Genomic DNA, 20,976 nt, shown 5'->3' on the forward strand with positions numbered 1-20,976 from the left:
TGTGGGCACCACGTTATCAGTTAACAGAAGTTCTAACGAAAAACTTAACAGATGTATGAGATTGTCCCAAAATTAACACTTTAGGTACAACTCTGGGACGAAAAAAACTTCATGTACTAAATGTTGAAAACCACAAAACTTAAGGGTAGTAAACTGACCAATACTAAATTTAATCCAACAATCATATAGTTTCATTTTTGTTATACGTGATCTTTGAGATAAGACACAAAAAATAGATTGCTGAATCTTTAACATATATGTACGAAGTGCCTAAACGTGTGTCAAAATATGTCAAAAGTGTATGTGTGTTTTTGGATAGGGTAATGTTAAGACCAAGTTTTTAAGCCAAATTTTGTAAACCAAATGATGTGGATGCTAATGATTAATTTATTACTTAAATGTTGATTAACGTGCTTATTTTTTTAGGGAACTTTAACAAAAATCTCTCAGTATTGTTCACTTTAATGAAAATCTCCCATCTTTATTTTGTCCTTATCGTTAAAATTCAAAGTTTTCAAATCATTTTCATTAGTTTTTCTTATTTTTTATTGGTGATATATAATTTTGTATGAAAATTTAATTTAAAAATTTGAACTTAGTATTATCCTTTCGGATATATGCTTTCCTCCAGACCAAAACAAGGGCTGTGAAAATATAATCCTTCATCTAATAAAAATATTGGAAGACCTAGACTTTTTCTATATTTTATTGTTCATGGGAAAGAAAGTTATTGGTAGAAGTTCAGAGGGCAGAGTTTGGTCTTTAACATATTCGTGAGCATGGCGTGTAATATCCATTTGTAACAACAAGAGACAGTATCAAACACAATACCTTGTGAGTTGTGCTATAAGACAATATATCAACGGGAATCTGTTTCCATTTGTCATTTCTCTCCTCTTTCAATGTTTCTTTGAATAAATTATATACAAAGAATACTTTCATTTTTAATGATATCGATGGAAAAACCCAAACACGACGGGAAGATACAGGTTTGGGATTGAAATAATATCACTGTGATTATACTAAGTTGTTGATTCATCTTTCTAAAATCAAAAGAATGCATAAATAATTGTTATGAAGCTTGAGAATTTGAAAGTCCAACTCAAAGTTTATTATATCTTGTTCTTGTTCTCCAGTTGAGAAGATAACAGTGGACTGGTTTTAATAAGTTAATTTTCCTGTTTAAGACTGTAATTAATTTGCAGAGATAAAGAAATAAGGAACACGAGTTCTCAGAGTATGTAGGTTTGTTAGCCAAGTCATTTTTGTTTTCAGGATGCCTTATTATCGAAACAGACTGTCCAGTCAACTGCTCCACTGCATACGTCCTGGGTTCTGTCACAAACTGGCTTGGCCAGTTTCGGCAGTGTTAAAGACAAATGTCAACAAATTAAATATTCTTTTTAATATATGATTATTTTCTTAACACTATATAAAAATTTGGAATAAGATTACTTTAAGCTTATTGTTACCCACTTTTTGGCTAACATTTCACCGATTAATTTATAAAATATTTTCATTAAAAAATATACAATAACCAATGGATAAGTCCCATTTATAGCATGTCAAAGAAGGCATGAGTTGAAAGTATACCTTAGAGATTTTTAATTTATTTCCCTTTGTGTTTAACATTTTTCGTTGTCATTACGAGTTACTTTAGTACTGTGGCAAAAGCTAAAATAAAAACTTTCTGGGGTGTGCAGAAAATATGGGTTTAAAATAATTAAGTGTTTTTAAATAATTAAAAACACTTATGATCATGTTTTTTTTTTTTTTTTGAAGAACACTTATGATCATGTTTGGTAGAAAAATTAGATGTGATTATGAGTTTCAAAAAGGATAATGCTTGGGTACTGACTGTTCAGTACCCAAAACACTGACCAATGACATGGTCCAGTGATCATTTAAACTCTCCCCAAACACTCGTTGTCTTGTTAACCAAACACCCCACTTTCATCTTAAACCCATAACCAAACACTCATATTCTTCCTTGCTTGTTCCCATGCCCCGTGTCCCCCACCTATTTCTGTCAATCTCATCCCGCAAACCCCTCCTCCGACCACCATTCCAACCACATCCCCTCCCCCGTGGATCCACTCCCATCCCCTTCTCTGTTGTCCCCACCCCAATCTCATCTCCAATTCTCTTTCATAAATTCCATTCCTAACCCCACAAACATGGAGAAAGGAAGACCCATCCCCACCGTCGACCGAGCACTTTTCTCCCTTTGCCGGAGACCTCGTCGCCTCCATCCTTGATCTGGAAATATACCTTATTGCTTGTGAAGGAAAAATTAATAAGTGGTACTGAGATCTATAGCCATAGAGGTTGTTAAGAGATGGATGGTGCATATGGGCAACAAAGAGGAAGGACATGAAAGTGGAGTCAGAGAGGCGAGATGTTTGGTTGCAAGAATTAGCTGATAATTTTAATATATGTAAATTATACACGTGTATCATTGTTAGTGGGCCAAGTCATAGTCAGTATACTTGTGGCACTAAACAGTCAGTGCCCAAGTATTGCTCTTTCAAAAAAGTATTTGAAGTATTTTCTAAAATAAATAACTATTGATGAGGTGAAAATCATAGGCCAGATTTTTTTTATGTGTACGTCAACTTTGCACATGTAAATAAATATAAATAATTAAAATAAAAACAAAATGGTTACCAACTAAAGATATATATATATATATATATATAATAAAAAGAGAGGTCTTTTAAATTACTTTTTTTTAAGGAAATTGTTATTAGCACTTCTAAAATCTCATTTGGCACTCCAAAATTTATATAATTAGGAAGAAAAGTACACTTGTGTGAAGTGTAGAATGAGACTTTGAAGTACTAATAACAGTTCCCTTTTTTAATTGTCTTTTAAGTTACTTTGAAAAACATTTATAACTTCCAAACATAAAAGTATAAATCTTGGGAAGTAGATTGAAGTGAGACATGATTTAACTGTAATTTTGTGCTAATATATTGTTTTATGAGTGCATTTTTGCTCACCACCCTCAAGTGGTGGTAGTGTTCACCACCCTCAAGTGGTGGTAGTGCTCACCACTCTAGTTATCATCATTAGATGAGTTTGAATTTTGACATTTACGCATATTCACTACATTAATCTCGAAATTCAAACTCATCTAACGATGATAAATAGGATGGTGAGCATACATCATAATAAATGGTGGTGAGCAAAAATATCTCCTTGTTTTATGCAACTTTCTAGGTAGGCAATTCCAAATCCCAGGAAATTCTTTTCCCTATTTGCCAGAATAACATGATGATGTAGTATAAAGTCTACTATACTACCTCAATTCCCAAGAAGCAAGATTCCTTCTTAACCTTTCAATTATAAAAACCCCTGTCTTACCCTACTTACTTACCCTATGAATATTGAAAACGAACAAACACTAGAAGTACAAAATGGTTGGTCTTAAGCTACGAGGAGCCCTTTTCTTTCACTTTTCCACGAGTTTCTTTTCCAACTTGTCATTTCTGTTTGATTTTCTTTTCCTTTGGTCTCCCTTTTGCCTGGTTTTGCCTGAGATTTTGATTCCTTTTGGCATAAGAGAAAGCAATACGTATTGCAGACGATAGATATTGGATACTCTCTCTGTTTAGGGAAACTGAAAGTAAATAAAGCAGAGTTATTGGTGTGATGGCTTTAACAACACGTTTTTTGGACGGTAGACTCATCTCTCTTTTCCTCTTCCTTAAAGCTTTAATATTCTCAAGCTCTCAAGCTACTTTAGGACTTAAGAATGAAGCACCAAGACAATATCCCACACTTTCTTTGCTAAAAAAAAAATATATATATATATATATATATATATATATCAAGACAACTGAAATGAATTAGTAAGGAATATTGTATATCTTCCGAAAAAATATGAAGTAAATATGAATAACTACCGATTGATTTTTTTAAAACATTTCAATTAATAACTTAATGTCTTAAAAAATGGATATTTGTTAGGTCGCCAGTTTTAATTTTCTAAGTAGCCCTTTAAATTCCGCAATACTATTTGATAAACTGTTTATTTTCTAGGTCATCCTTTAAATTTAATCACGCAAAAAATCAACAAAATGAAAATTCATTTAACCATGTAATTATTGTTTCATAATTTAAGTATTTAATTGAAATCATGATCTTTCTATACCCAATGACAGTTTGATGACTGAGTGATATCATATTTCGTTGATTTTGACTGAGATTATATTTGAAGAGGGACCTAAAAAATTTTGATATACTTGACTATTTGCAAAACTGCAACATCTAGTTTCCTCTTAAACAGAATATCTTTTTTTTGGTAATTGAAGCCTTAAGAACATTAATACTGATGACTGCTGAACTTGTGGAATGAGGATCCTCTTGGGATTTTCAAATCGTGTCCATTTATCATATATTATGCAGTTAGAAATTATTTTAAATATTTTTATTTAAAATTAAACATAAATATAGTATCTTACGAAAAATGAGCGCATAATATACAATGAACGGACACGATTTGAAGATCTTCGGAATCCTCACAAAGAGAACCCTCGTTTGACGTTGTGTATGCCTCCCCAATTCCCGATGATGATCTCCTCCTATTTTTGTCTTTGGCAGTGACACCGCCAAACTTACGTACCAGTGATTGGACAGTCATTATTTCTTAACAGTGAGGAACTAGCTAGCTGGGCATCTTTCTGACGAGGAAAAAAAGGAACCACACATCGTAAAGTTTATGCTCATCTTTCTAATTAACCAACCACCCTTCTTACCGTCGTTAAAGTAGGATTATATAGTTGCCCTTTAATTTGTGCTGTCAAAATTAAGAAACTGCGAAAGAAAGAGTAGCTTATAATCTAAGCTCTCCTCTTGCGATCATATGATTCCCTTCTTGTCAATTTTATAATATGGTCTACGTACCCTACCTTGTATGACAACTTTAGAACACGTAAAACTCAAGCCAGCCCCTAATTTTAGGATTAAGATAATAGGCATGAGATCGATCTAGATATTGTGCATATGGCCCTTGTCGTCAATATTTGCAGAGATTGATGTGTCCCGGCTGGACGAGAGGCCTTTGTGCATGTTATTGCATGCATTATTTTAGGTGATTAACTAGTTTCCCTGATATTATTGGCACATGGGGTATCTTTCTTAATGAATAAATCCATTGCTCCCAAGTTATATTAACCAGTAATTAACCTTCATTATCAATAATCCATATCTTTTTTCAGAGATTGAATTTCTCTACCTTCGATTGTATTGAGAAAAACTACTTAATAAATAAATCCCTTGCACTAATTATTGTTTTTTTGTTTAATTAGAATCATCATTCTTTTTCATTATTTTTGTTTTTGTTTTTCAAATTCCTGATAGCCAAATTTGGTAGCATAGTCGATATATGTATGAATATCGCTTCAATTCACATATAATACACGAACATAATAATCTATATGTTATAGATAGTGAATATTTGTAATGTTATTCATGTTCCAGACAAACAGAAAAAGATATTGATTTGTGCACTGCTTACAATGATAAGACAGTTAACACTGGCCTTTTCTGAAACCCGAAGGGTTTTTCAACTTTTATTATATATAGATAAGATACGTGATGAGATACGATGTTAGGTTTGAGGGTTCCTCAAAATAGAATCCAATGAAAAAACTATTAGCATTAATAGTCAACGAAAACCAAAAACTACTTACGGCAATTTGAAAAAAAAAAAAAAAAAAAAAATTGCATATGGTGCTTTACTGGCAGAAAGTAATAATATTTTGGTGAATGTTTAATCCCTATCGATTTTCATTCCTGCTAACATTTAATACCTTAATTCATTAACAGCATTGTTTGTCTAAAGATATTAAATCGATGTTCCGAAGCACCATAATTTTTTTAGTTAAGAAGATGAAAACTAAGAAAGATCATGTATGATCATGTGTGCATTTAGAGCATCTCCAAAAGAGATGTCAAAATCCTAGGTGGAATGTTAATTACTGTGCATATTTGACATCAAAAGTCTTTCCAACTGAAGTGTTATTTGCTTATTGGATTTGAAGGCTTAATGATTTGATGTCAAATTTGACATCAATGTCAATTTTATTTTTAATTCATTTTAATAGTTGGTCCCTTATTCCACTAACATTTCAACCAATAAAAAATTTATTTCAACATTTTTTTTAATAATTACAATCATTTAAATCTCTATTTAAATAATAAATAACATTTGACAATTCGGTTGGAGAATTACAAAATTTGACATAAGGCTTCAGATTGCCACATTAATCATCAATTATATTTTGACTCTTATAATTTGACATTTCCTTTGGAGATGGTCTTATTATCTTGTGGAGAAAAATTTGTATATTATATGTATATATGTTTCTACAGTCGTCAAAACAGATAAGATACGAACATGCATTGAATACTAGCTAGTATGGTTTATGACATCCCATAATATGGATCATTCTTGGGATTGTTAAACAGTACAAATCTCTCATTGTCCCAAAGAAAAAGAGAGTGGATTAAGAAGGACCTAAATTTCTTTCTCTCTTGTTTCACACGCACGCACACACTATCTCACAGAAAACTTAAGAAGGACCTGATTAATCTAGTTAATCAGAGTTTATGGATCCCAAAGCCGTGTCAATCACTCAACTTGAAATGTCAAACGCTGGACAGATCAACCATCTTAACCAACAGCCATTAAATTACGCCACAAATAAACCCACCTAAAGCTACCTTAATCCTAACTTATCCTCTTCCTTCCAAACAACACGAACAAAGTAATATTCACACCAACCCCTCATCTACCATCTCTCTCTCTCCTCGTTCATCATGCCTGTCAAAAAAAAAAAAAAAAATATATATATATATATATATAATGAAATAATTTTTTCTTCATCCACACACTTGCATTGAATTATTCAATCTAACGAACTATAAAAAATAATTAGCAATGCGCAAGAAGAAAAAAGGAGAGTAAAAAATCACATTTGTGTATTAACCTCTATTTTCATTACTCATAATAAAAAATAAAGAGAAGAAAATTCAATCCAAATGAAAAAGAAAAGTCAAATTATACCAATGAAGAACCTAAATAATAAGAATTCAAAGAATACCAATTAGCTAGCTAGTAGGAAAGGTAATTCATATGATTGATTGAACATAATTAAACAAAAGATGTACATCCAGAATTTACCAATTGGTTAGTTGTGAAGGAATTGAAGTAATTCACACTCACAGATGATGAAGGAATACAAATATAAATCCAGATCCAACTGTCTGAAAAACCCATCCAAGTACCCCTCCTATATATAATCTGGAAATTCAATCTTGCCCAGCAGGCTTGAATCTGTCCATGAACTTGTAATACAAATTATACGGACGTGATTGCCACGTTTTGGACAGTACCTATCCCACATATATAAAACCCAGAAACCAAAAATCGTGAAAAATAAATAAGAAAAAAGGTGTAATAATAGTAGTCCGTTGAATTGAATTGGCACCGATCCATGAAGCAGCTTTGATTTATGTACATGGGCAGCTCCTTTTGGCACGAGAGTTGATCATAAAGCTCGATCTGAACATATCTTCAACCTCTTCGCTGTTCTTGGTCTCGAAGAACTGCAGTTTCCTCTTGCATGAAGAACCCACCCTTCTGGCCGGCTTTCTCGGCGCAGGCGGACATGTAAGAATCGTGGGGATTTTGTTCTCTTTGGATGTTGGCGTGCGGCACTCGGAGACAACGCTGTCGTCGATATGAGATGGCGATGGTTGCGGTCGTGGATGCGGGGCTGAGATTTTGATGGTGGGGAGTCTTGGATTTGGGAGGTCTTGGCAGAAGTCCAGACCAGTGGCCATGGTGGTTTTTGTAGTGGAGAAATGGAGGAGGTAGGAGATGGTGTGACAAATATATATAAAGAGGTGTTTTTGTTGGGAGCGATATGTATGTTTTGTGGGGCTATTATATATTTATGGATTGAGGGAGATGGGAGGAGGAAGGGATAAAGAGGTCTCATCACAACGTGTTAAAGAGTGGGAAGTCGTGCGTTAGAAGGTAATACAGCTGAGAGAGACAAAGAAAGAAAGGTCATTGATGCTTCTTTATTCTATCTTTTAGCTACAAGCCTTCTCTTTGGAAAATGACCCCCCCTCTTTTATCTTCTCCCTCCTATATCAAATTTACCCTCATTTTTAACCTCAACCACTATGTTACCAATACATATTACCAATCTCTCTCTCTCTCTCTCTCTCTCTCTCTCTCTCCCAATAAATAAATTCACACATAAAACTCTTTGAGTTTGAGACCTTGAATGAGCTGGAAAAATTACTGTTTTTTAGTGTTGTCTGATACTGTGAACCGTTTAATGAAATTATATTAGGAATAAAATAGTTATATGGGTTGAATAAGTTATTACCAAATTCCTCTCTCTTTGTCTAGCTTTGGGAAGGATTTCCGACCACATTGTTTTTGCATGCATTCTTGTTGCTTGATTGTATATGGATTGGATAAATCAAAGAAAAATTAAGGAACAAAAATAAATAGGGGTATGTAAAAGGAGGACAAGGGTTGCGAAAATCATTTTCGTATTACCAATCTTTCTCAAGTAATTAACTTTACATTTACAAAATTATAAAATCTTAAATTTTAAAAACATACTCACCCTTGGAGAGTCAAGGAGAGAATGTGTCTCAACAATACAAAAATTGAATTTTCATAAAGCTTTCCGAGCATGCGACCTTTTGTGAGCAGGAAAAGATACTGGGTTTAATGCTGCATGGTATTGTGAAACGTTTTATGAAATTTTATTAGGAAGTATCTATATATCTATATCATCAAAGAAAATAATTGTAACATTTTTGTTTAATTTTGGGCATAGTTTCTATTTTTGAGTGGTTGAGTTGTGAGGGTTATTATATGGAATGTTCTTTTAGGTCATCGAAATGAATGAATAACCAACAAGTAGCTAGGCAGCTTAGAGATTTAATTAGCAGATTTTTATCATCTTAGCTTTATCAGCATCTAGTGTCATGTCAATATCGATCCTTAATTTCCTTTTGGAGTTACATATTTGGCATTAAAGTTACATTCATTATTATCGTTTTCTATCTATAAATTGTCAAATTTATGGTAATGTATTAATATCGTAAAGAGTATTTTAAGTTACATAAGTGAGCCGGTCATGTTATTAATTAATTTGTTTCTTAAACGGTAATGGCCAATTTGATATGTTTACTGAAAAAGAAGTATTGATGGAAAATATTAATTCAAAAGTAACCGAAGACATCTCATCCGTGACATTTTTTTAGAAGATTGTGTTGTTTAACTGTGAATAGAATGCTACCGTTTTGATTCGAAAAAGAATAAATGGAGAGAAAGTAACTGAGATAAAAGATTTAGCTACCAAAGAAATATCAAATAAATAGTTAGAAATTTAGTCGATATAGCTGTACAATAGAAGCATCGAGTTTCTGGGAATCAGATCTTATTCTTCTTGCTTCTTTTTTAATTTTTAATTTTTTTAGCTTTTGTTTTGGATCGACATGTTAACGTAAATCCTACGATAGGGGCAAAAGGTGGTAATCAAAAGCCTTAGGTTATAACGACGCGCCCTGGAAGATGGTGTATCCCACTCTCTGCCAAAGCTGGGGCTTTGACATGATACTCACGTTTTCTTTTTCTTTCTTTTTGGCAGCCGGCACGATATTCATGCTCCGTGCATGTAGACCGTTCAACGGATCCGCAATTTCTTTTATTTCATAAATAAAATACTTATGATTTAAGATGAACTTCGTAAAATTTACAGGTATATTTTTCTCGTTTTTGATTATTGCATAGTTCGTGTTAATATATATTTAGACATTAAAGGGTGGAGAGCTTATTGGTCTGTAATCAAAAGTTACTTATATGGTACGTGTATCATGTTACTGTAATGTCTTGTGACAATGACATAACTATATGTGCAAGTTTCTCTATGTATGACGTGTATTAGCATGATACACTACCATAGCGATATACGCATACTATGTAAGTGGTTCTCTTATGGACAGACCAAATTTTTTTCAAAAGAAAAATAAACTTAAATAAGGATAGCCAACCCAACTTGGTCCAACTTTTTTCACTACATATAATTTTAGGGTTTTGACATTTTAGAAGTATACATTTCAGATTTTTTTTACATTTTAGACCATCCCTGGTACGCAAAAATCATATGTATCTAGTTCAAATTATGTTAACTGCATCCTTGGTCTCTAACAATTTAGGATCTATTTGGATTGTTTCCAACAAAACGTTTTCTAACAATTAAAAATGATAATAATTGTGTTTGCCAGTTTACTTCACCCATAAGTGTTTTTGAGAGAAGCTTCTACTATGTGCTTTTTTCAAGAATCAGTTAAGTTTTTAAGTATAATTCGACGTGCTTATGGTGCCACTTCTAGCAGAAATGTTATGAGCAAAAATATTCTTTTAGAAGCAATTACAAACATACCCAGTAACTTAGTTTAATTTGTTTTTGTTAACAAACATTAGCCAACCCCTTAGAAAATTCTAGTTCCACCCCTATGATTAGAACCTAAAATTTTGCCCGACCCTTATAAATTTACACTACTTTGTATACTAATTTTTTTACAATTAATATTCAAATGCTGTGCTAGTATCTATGTAAACTTTGGAAGTACATGGATTCAAATTTATAAAAAAAATAAAATACTTGTGTTAATTCCTCATATAGAACCTACTTATCTCCACACTTATAATTAATGTATCTTTACTGTGAAAATATTGTAATCAAAACTGTTCATTACTTTATTATCATTAAAGATATAATGTGCAAAAGATCATTCAGTATGGAGATATTTTAGCCATTCACATGCGTCAAAACAAATGGATAGTTCATCATAAGGATGTTGCTTGTTACCCAAACCATTGATTGGTTTGACATGTAGGGGTGGCTAAGGGGTTTCTAAAATGGTATAATTTTTTACAGATGTAATTTTTAGATGATGATAAAGAAAATGAACGATTCTGATTATGATATTTGTCCGATAAAAATATATTGATCATAAACAGGAAGACTTGGGTATCATTATTCACCTCATTAAATATGTGAGTAGTAGTGTATAAAAAAGTCATAGCAATTTCACCCACCAACAGGTATACTCTTGGAGTTGGAGCATTTTATCCTTTACGGTAGATGATACCTACCAATATAATTAAGTAGCCTAGCTTTAATAGGTGATCTTTTCTTTTGGACGTTTACATAATAATTGATTGAAATGTTTTTAGATTTATATGTTTTGGCCTCATCGATTGTGTTCAGTCCCACCATGTGCGCGTAGAGATGTATGTGTATATATATATATATATATATATATATATATATATATATTAGCCAAGTCTAATAAAACAGAGGAATCGTATAAGACGATCGATCGAAACGGTGCGTCCAGCAGAGCAGCAGCAGCAGCATAGGATTCCATGCAAAGAGCCTTGAATACGCTTATCTACCAGCTACCAAACATGCATGATCTCTCTCTCTCTCTCTCTCTCTCTCTCTCTCTCTCTCTCTCTCTCTCTCTCTCTCTCTCATACTATTAAAATCTAAAAAAAAAAAAAAAAAGAGTATAAAATATGAAGTGTGGATTAGGATTACCAAATACCAACCCGTCGTGATATATATTGAATTTTTCCACGTGAAGTGTCCCCTTCCTTGCTTGGTTTTCAGCGTCAATCTATATAGGAAAGTGATATATATTGACATATGAGAAGAATAATGTTTGATTACTCAAAGAGGAGTAAACATCATGTTTTGTTTACAGAATTTTGTATTTATAATATGAACCATTCATATTATAAATCACTATATAAAGGTCATCTTATTAAAAATAAATTAAAACTAAGGCAGTTAAGTAAATCAACTGTAGTAAATAAATAAATAGTTTGTAATGTTTTTACCATTTTCGTCCATTTGTTCATAGACAATTCGATGTCAAAACGATCTTAGTTTTAATTGATTTGCTAACATGATCTTTATAAAGTACTTCATAATATGATCGTTCAGATCATAAACACAAGCTTCCATGAATTAGAAATGAACAGTTTTGAGTAGGAGCTCCTACTCATTCTTTGAGTAGCCAAGTATTATTTATATGAGAAATGCTAAGGAGACTCTCTCAAAGTGAGACTCTTTATAGACTTTCTGCTGGCTATACCTCACAATTTAATGTTAATTCTCATTCCAATATTATAAACATTGTGTTAAAAATATGGGATGACAAAAAATCCATGGAGAGTCCAATTTTCAAGAGAATCTCTTTAACATCAGAAACTTCTCATGAAAATGCAAATATTATTCCCTTCACTACGTACCATACATTTTCCTACATTTTAATTATTTATATAACATGGTTCCAATTTTTGCCGAATGTTCCCGAAAGTAATATTATATTTTTTTTGTATGATATGATATGGTGCATGCATGTATCTTAATAGTTTAGATTCAAATGAGTTTAGAGCTACCAACAAATGAAACATGCACTACGTAAGCACTGTCATAATTTGAGATCCAATTCATGAGATTCGAATGTTTGGAATTGTCTTGTATGGTGTTTTTACCATTAGTCATTGTATACATTAACACTAATTCAACTTTTTGGACTTTGATGGCTATTATTATAATTGGTAGCCAAATTAAAAAGGGTGTTGTCAAGTTAAAATTGTTGTTTTGTGAGTATTGCTAATATATAATTAATGAGATTGTGTGTCTACAATTATTTGGATTAGACACATTCAATCTTTAAATTTGTTAGAATATTTCAAGTTCAGATCTTATGAACGGTGGATTTGGACAATAATAATAATGAGATTGTATGTAGGTATTTGAGTTTGGTTGTGTATCGTTCTCAAGGTAAAAAATACGTACAAGTGTGGCTTCAATGTTATGTAGTACTTAATGATATATAGCACTTACAGCTACAAGTGCTTTACGTATTAGATTCGATTTCCACAATTATTAGGTCCTTTATTTTTAATCTTAGTCAATTATTTTCTATATTACTTAATATTGAAGAAAAGTCCAAAAATACATGTAATGCTTACAATTATATAAATCGAATCCAAAGAAGTGTTCACATGGCTTACTTTATATATGCTAGCTAGAAAAGTAATACTTATTTGATCCCCTAAAATTGGTTGTCCTAATGGCCATACTATAAAGTATAAACGCTCAATCTGAATCATGCATATATTTACGGTGCAATGGCTGTGTAGAGAGCTAATCATAATTTTATCCTATGCAAAGTTTTATCATATGAGGTAATTAAACTAAGACAACAATATTCCGAAGCTTGCCTCGTTCTTTATTTAAAAAGAGATTAGTCGGTGGTCTTCATCAGTAGTCCATTCTTTCAGGGGCTGAAAGACTTAGAGAGACATTTCAGCCTTCTGGTTATCGTCGTGTAATTTACGAGTGTCAAGAATTGTACCGAGAACGTGGCATGTGTAACATGATCTAGACTTCTCATTAACCACTGGATCACTCCATGGTGGTTCCAATCTTACTTCGTTAAGTTTTTCTTTTCTATATTATTTTATTTAAATATTCAGTACGTATGACTTTTTACGTACACACAGATATATAATAATAAGAAACCCATATGTTGCATGATACATCTCCATTTAGTAGACAAAATATAGTCACGAGAAAGCTGTAGAGCAAAGGTTATTTCTTCTATCTAATTCTGCTTAGCCTTATTTAATTAATCAACTTTGTTAAGGAAAACTAAGTCAATTAGCAAAGGGGGAGGGAGGGACTAGTTTATTGTCTACTTTGACTCGAATACAAAAGTCAGGTAACTTGTACCACATCAATTCACTGAGATTAATTCATTTGTTCATGTAAGTAAAAGTATCCATGTTGTATGTAAAAAAGTTAATTTGAGTTAAATGGATACAGGAACCAATGGTGTAACATTAAGGGAATTTTTTTCAAATTTTTTAAAGAAGCATACTTAACTGAAACTATATCGGTATAGACTTTGCAGTTTGATAATCATTTTATTTTCAATTTTTGTTCACTTTCTTTGAAAATTGAAAAATACAAAAAAAATTTGTAAAACGATAGAATTTGTTAGATTAGATGTTAAATTAGCCGCTAGATTTTGTTAGTTTAGATGTTAAATTAGCCGCTGACTGGATCGAACTCACGCCATCATACAAGAGCTCAACTCCTTTCCACCACTATAATAAATGCTCACTTGCTTTGAAAACTGAAAATTGGATACTACCCTTTTTTGTGTATAAAATTTGTATAATTGCATGAAGATTTAAATCCGAGGCTTGCTTTCACCTGCAATCGCTTCATGAAGAAGCACATGTACTTTTGTTTACCTATGCCAAGCACGAAACACTACTGAAAACCAACAGTTTTGCTCATCCACTTCACCCAAACACATCAAAAGGAGTTTGTTTCGGTTTTCCAAGCCGTTACGATCTCGTAGCCATACTTTTATAGTGCTGACCATAAAATGCTTGAACAAGGTCCAACTGCCGTTAAACTAAAACATCCATCCGGAAACTCGGCAAATGGTGGTAGATGAAAGTTTGGGTTCTACTATAAAACCAACTGGCAATGTGGAGAGTAACCCAAACCCATGCAAGGTTTAATACATTTGCGATGTGAGACTGTCCTTTACATTGTCACACTAAAAACACCTGATTCTTGATGGATGACGAATCAGATCACAAATATTTACAAGAGAATGTGAATCCCTAAAATGTCACCAGAACAACTCTTTAACCATCACAAGAGTGCAACTGTGCGAAAGACCATCCCGCAATTTTACGAATTTAAGTATGCAGAGTACAAGCAATTATAGCACAACCCATCACCTAATAATCTTAATTCAGCAGTGTCTCTCTAAAACAACATGGATGCCGCCGTTTGATGAGTAATGTACAAGAGATAATTAGAAATTTTGTCGAGGAAAAGATGAAGCAACACATGAACCATGTCAAGTATGGAACAAGATAAAGCGATAATCTAGAGAAAGACCACACAATTAAGTAAGGATGAAATCACAAATGACTGGCATGTACATAACTCCTTGCTCACTCATCACTAGCAAAATTTGAAACTATACTCTTAAGTTCATTCAGACCAGAATTTCACAAAGGCGTCTAAAAACGCTTTAAATACATCCCAAAGTGGGTTACCTTCTGGTCTTTTGGACTTTTTAGATGCACCTTCCCATGATTCACTGCCCAAAGAAACAATTGACAAGAAAAATTAATCATCCTGAACAATCTTGTCAAATTTCCTAGTTATGTGATGTAACTGAACTGGGTTTACAACATATACTTACAGATTAATTCTGTCTAAAGTTGGTTTGCTTCCTTTCATCAAACTGCCGCTGGTCTGGACATCAACTTCATCTTCAACCACAAGCACCTCTTTGGTTTTCAACAGCTCGCTGCTACCACTGGTACCGTTGATATTCTTTGCATGTAAACTATCTGGAGCTTTATCAGCCTGTAAATATGCACCAACAATTTAACGTTTTTTGGTCAATGAATCTGAAATTTCCACTCTAACAAGTTTTGAACAATAACAGGTATACCATTTTTCATATCATTGTTAAGGAAAACAGAGTTCTTCACTCAACATGGTATGGACAATCAAGTTTTTGCCATCGCTATTAATCTAAGAGACAATGTTACAACAGTAATAACATCATGACTAGAACTAGATAATACGTATCACAATATTGATACTGAACACGTCTAATCCACAATTGTGAAAATTCAAAAACATGACAATATTGACATTTCAGTTGTGAAGTTTGGTTGGTAATTATGACAAAAAAAGATGAAAATCTACACAAGACATTCCAATTTAAAACTACCTTAGATCCCTCAGTCAGCTGGCTTTGTTCAAAGATCTCTGAGGTGGGAACATCTTTATGAGGTGATTTGACACTAAGGTCTGTGCTTCCTGTTTCATGCACAATACCTTCATTAAAGGTTGAGGAATTTGAGCTTTCAAGTGATGGATCTATGGCATGTCCTAGTGCTTCATCCACTGGGCTGGATTTGTTTTCAACCAATGGACTTGAAAGATTTATCTCTACATTATCATCCATGCCCTTCATGGAACTCAATGTATCCACCGGCGAACTATCAACACAAGCTGACTCCATCGCTCTAGTTCCTTTGTCCTCAGTAGACTTAGTCAAATCTGCTACTACTTGTAAACTTCCATCCAAGCTCTCAGGTTTCCTAGTTACCGGCTTTAATGGGAATGTCTCCACCATTACATCTGCTGCTATAGGAGTCACCTTAGGCCTAGATGTTGCCAGAACTTCTTCACCATTCTTCTTTGCTTCCAAAGGTTCAACTGTTTGCAGCTCTGTATATGTTTGTTCCTCCCTTTCTTTCACTTTCATATCTACCTCGCTGCCATTGATTTGTCCACTTCCAAAACTCAGATATTCAGGCTCAGTACAATGCCCATTAGAAACTATAGATTCAACAGCAACATGCTTCTCTATTTCCACTGGTCCATTTACTTCTAACTCTGTACTTTTCAATTCATTAAATTCTCTGTCATTCACTTCTACTTGAGTAGCGTTGATCATTCGCCCATTCTCAAACATCTGACTTTCAGGTCTAACTAAATGCCCATCAGATGCGAAAACCAGTTCTTCAATTGCACCCTGATTTTTATTGGTGACAAACTGTGATTCATTTGATGACACTGACAAAGAATTTTGTGGTTCTGCAGCAATGGTTCCCAATGGATTGTGTTCCCAGAACTGGTCAACGGTCTGCTCCTCTACAGTGAACTTAGCAGGACCAAGCACTCTATTCTCCTGGATTATATCTCGGACAATTTCTCGTACTGTGTAGAAAGATCCACCAACTTCTTTGTGGGTAAGATTAAGTGACGGGAAACTCCCATTGTTTAGTTTCTGGTACCTGTAAGCAAGACCATTAGACAGGCTGCACATTCTTTTCAGAAATCAGAAATTCAAAAATATTAAGATGGATGTGGAAGTCAGTGGCAAGAAAATACACAATAACACTACAATATACCGATCAAAATACTCCTATCAACTTCTAACAGGAACAGTTTTCCTACTGCATATCAAAAGTTAGTCCTACTAAACACAAGTGCTACACAACCATATGTTTTATTAGTTTCCTTACTATGATTTTCTTCAGTTAAATGGACTGTAAAGAACACAAACATAAAATTTTCTTAAAAGAGTGCTTCAACAGAATAAATTTTCTAAATCATTCTGGTGAACAAAAAAATATATATATCAAAGCATCATACTTCAATCAATTTGGCAGGCAATAAATCGGAAGAAAGCATTAATCTTCAAAGGTAGTCAAAATCTCAAAGTGAATATAATGGCTATATATATTGTATACCCACTTATGTATTCACAATAGTTACATAAACTCAACATATAAATGACTAAATCATAGCTTAAATAAGATTTTGACAAAGCTTATCCAGAAGCTAGAAACAGGGATCCAGAAAACGGTCCCTACCTTAAAAGCATACAGATGTACTAGTATCCTAGTCAACTAGAATATCAAGAGTACAAAGAAACAATGAGGTAATGCTGGATTAACAAATTTCAATATAAGATATTTCATATATATCATTATCCTGAGTAAGGGGTAGAAGATTAGTGCCCATAATCCTAGTATATTTCATCAGAACTATATTGGTTACAGGATTAGTGACTTCTCTTTTCTTTTTCTCATAAGTTACGATGGTAGAAAATTTTAAACAAAGAAACTATGATGTGATTACTTCTTTATAAAGGATTCAACCATTGCCTTCCTCTCTTCCTTTGAACGCCGAATTCTGGATCTCCTTCCTTCAGATTCATTGTTTTTAGCAAGGGCAAATGTCTGCCCAACCCAACTACCCTTTACAGAATGCATTACACTCAGTTCAGCACCTTCTGAAATTTAAGCCTGCAGATACGCAACCTTTGTGAGATAAAGAAGAGTTACATGTAAAATATCCTCATGAGAAAAGAAAACAGACACTAACAATCTAAGACTTGACATTGAAAAAATTTCTTTTGTTAAAATCTTATTTATCTTTTTTGGATATTTGGATGATGTCTAAGTAATTAGTATTAGCCAGTAATAACTGAAACAGAAGAAATAAAACAGATCAAGTAACAAGGAAAGACCAGTGAAGCAAATCCTGAACATTAATCAGAACAAAGATGAAGACATATATAAACATTCGCAACCATCATGAGTCATATTAGTCAAAAATGGAAACTCAACCGAGTCATGAGATGAAAGAATAAAACATATAAAAATGTATACCACCTTTATCTTATTCGATAAAGCTTACAGGGAGAAAAAGAAAAAAACCGATGGCGAAATTTCGTTTGCACATGAACAAACAAAAACCCAGCACAATGATACTAGAAACTGACCCAACACTCCTGGGAATCATGATTTGTTTGCAATTTTCAAATGGTGTGAAAGTATTGGTATTCAAAACAAGATCTTAGCTATAGAAGTCCTAAGTTCCTCTTCTCAAGGGTTATAAACTCTTGTTTATCATAATTTTGAATTATCTTTCTGGGTTTCAAAAGTTGAATATTTACAAATTTCTTTCATTTCAACTGAAAATTCAGCAAAATAGAAAGTCACCAAAGGAAAAATGAGGAAATTAAAAAGAATCCCAACGAATCTTTTCTTCGATCAACCGAAAGATTACACGGTCAGCTTTGAGTAACTGAAGAAATTGAGTGAGAAAAACATACATTATAAAGTGAGTTGTGTGTATTTGTATATATGTGTGTACAAAAGAGTCACGATTTGAAGAGGAAAAATCAACAGACAGTGACAGAAACAAAATCCAAGAGCAACCCACATGAGAAAACATCTATATCAACAAAACTCCACAAATCAAAACATGGATTTTACACAACTCAAGAATTTACAGCTGCGATGCCACTAATTATGCATTAATTCCAACAAATAAATTACAAAAAAGAGACAGAGAGAATTACCTGAAGAGATGGGGAGGGATTGGGTTTTGGGGTTTTTCCAAAACCCTACTACTACCAGAGTGAGAGATGACAGAGAGAGCGAAAGAGAGATAAAAGAAGAAGCCAAAAGTCAAAACATATATATTATATTTTTTATATAGGATAAAATTATATAAATATAAGGGCAAAGCGACTGTTGATTAAGTGGCAGCATTGCATTTAGTCGGGCTTTGAGAGGCCGGGATGCGGAGGTGTAATTATTAAGTTGGAAGGCGTGGTAACTGGCAAATTCATAAGGGTGTGCAACCGTCCTAAAAGTCTCCGCTTAGGGTCCTAGGCGCTAAGCTGCTAATTATCGTTTTGATAGTCTTTAAGAATTTAAAATTAATATAGTGCGTTTAGAACTGTCTAAATTTCCTAGGCACTTATTTAGGTTGCGACTTTCATTTAGATAGAAAATCAATAACTTTCATTTTGCATTTTATTTTTTCAATAAAATGTAAGAGAATTGTTGAATACTTGGACGAACACCCATTCTATGTTTGTTCCCTATATTTTTAATATGTTCTAATACTTTATAATATATATATATGTATATATATATATATTTTTTTTTTTGCAATTTATATCCCAATACAATTATGTGTTTGTGAAGTATAAATAGGCACTTATTTACACGATATTAATCAATTTACTTAAATCCGCCTATCCGTCTAGAGGCCGCCTAGCCACCTAACTAGCTAGCATCTTTTTAAACATTGCGGTGTGCTATCCACACACCGATTTTTACATTTCACACACTCTTTCAATTTTTGGTCATCGAATTAAATGAATTGAAGAATATCAATAACAGAAAATTAACAAATGTGTGTGAAAGTAAAAATAAATGTGTGATTAGCATTTTCCAATTCATAAATACTCAATTAGGGTTGCATCGGATTGTCATTCTACAAAGGGCAAATGGCACCCATGATTGTAAATTTGATTTGGGTCAACTCAGACGTAATAGAGTGTACAGGATAAAGTGATTTTTTGTGTGAAGTACAGTAAGCATAGCTAAAAATTAGGCGTTAGAAGAACATGAAAGTAGACGAACGAAGTGCGTAAGAAAGCTTAGCACATATTTGGTATTCTACTTGAATTTAATTTTTTTAATTCAAAAACAATTTTCAAGTTTTAGACTTTAAAAATTTGTTTGATAAGACTTATTTCAAAAACTAAACTTAAGACTAACTCAATATAGTCTATTATCTAAAAACATAAAAAGTGAGTTTTTAAAGTTTTTAAACTTAAGTTCACTCATTTCTTTTCTCTCCCTCCTCTCCTCTCACTCCAAATCTCTCTCTCTCTCTCTCTCTCTCTCTCTCTCTCTCTCTCTCTCTTCTTTCTCTTCCTCTTTTTTTTTTTAAACCTTTTTCATCGCTCCTCCAATCCGCTATCTTCATTCTCTCGATTCTTTCTCTCACACCTCTTCCTCTCTTGATTCTTTTTCGTCTCTCCTCCAACCATCTCTTACTTTCTTTCCTCCTCTCTTCTCTTTCTCCCTCTCTTGCGAGCCCTTCTTTTTAGATCTCTTTGTCTAGTTTAAGTCATAAGATTTAAAATTTTTAAATCGCAAACCAATCACGTTTTTTAGTCTTAAAGAAAATTGTTTTCAAGAAATGTTTTTAAGAAATATTTTGAAAAATGATAAAAAATTTCAAATAAAATACCAAACAGACCCTTAGTTACTTGCACCTTTATCAACCCCATTAGGATGAGAGATTATCTTTGCAACCAACGGATAGTGTATCATTTGAATACATGAAAAATGGCAAGCATCGATGTCATCAATAGTGTCACTAAGACAATACATTGGTTGTAAAAGAGTTTCTATGGAATCAAAGGACTTTTCAACGCGAAAATGATACGATTATTACACTTGTAACCAAGATAACATGCATATACATAGCA

The 20,976-nt window shown here is 33.1% G+C and overlaps 1 protein-coding gene across 2 annotated transcripts; it reads right to left on the bottom strand.

Annotated features, from left to right (window-relative positions):
- Positions 1-15,033: 15,033 nt before the first annotated feature.
- On the bottom strand, positions 15,034-19,197 carry LOC137735297 (uncharacterized). Of its 2 annotated transcripts, none has more exons than XM_088697800.1 (5): positions 19,045-19,197; positions 17,817-17,983; positions 15,895-16,966; positions 15,355-15,521; positions 15,034-15,249 (listed from the first exon to the last, which is right to left on the bottom strand). In XM_088697800.1, the coding sequence occupies exons 2-5, from the start codon at positions 17,948-17,950 to the stop codon at positions 15,141-15,143; spliced, it is 1,482 nt and encodes a 493-aa protein (XP_088553926.1). In that variant the 5' UTR covers positions 17,951-17,983; positions 19,045-19,197; the 3' UTR covers positions 15,034-15,140. The 2 variants fall into 2 exon arrangements, with proteins under 2 accessions (XP_088553926.1, XP_088553927.1); XM_088697801.1 differs by having other exon boundaries at positions 17,817-17,998; positions 19,045-19,132.
- Between the last annotated feature and the right edge of the window lie 1,779 nt (positions 19,198-20,976).

Source organism: Pyrus communis, chromosome 7, assembly GCF_041283825.1.
Source record: "Pyrus communis isolate YQ-2024b chromosome 7, ASM4128382v1, whole genome shotgun sequence".
Classification (NCBI taxonomy): domain Eukaryota; kingdom Viridiplantae; phylum Streptophyta; class Magnoliopsida; order Rosales; family Rosaceae; genus Pyrus; species Pyrus communis.

Bases quoted from the DNA above. Each gene is read 5' to 3' on its own strand.
- LOC137735297 (XM_088697800.1), bottom strand. From the start codon at position 17,950: ATGCATTCTGTAAAGGGTAGTTGGGTTGGGCAGACATTTGCCCTTGCT. The intron at 15,522-15,894 runs GTAGTTTTAAAT...GCATATTTACAG, and splicing joins AGCTGACTGAGGGATCTAAG to GCTGATAAAGCTCCAGATAG. The intron at 15,250-15,354 runs GTAAGTATATGT...TTCTTTGGGCAG, and splicing joins ACTTTAGACAGAATTAATCT to TGAATCATGGGAAGGTGCAT.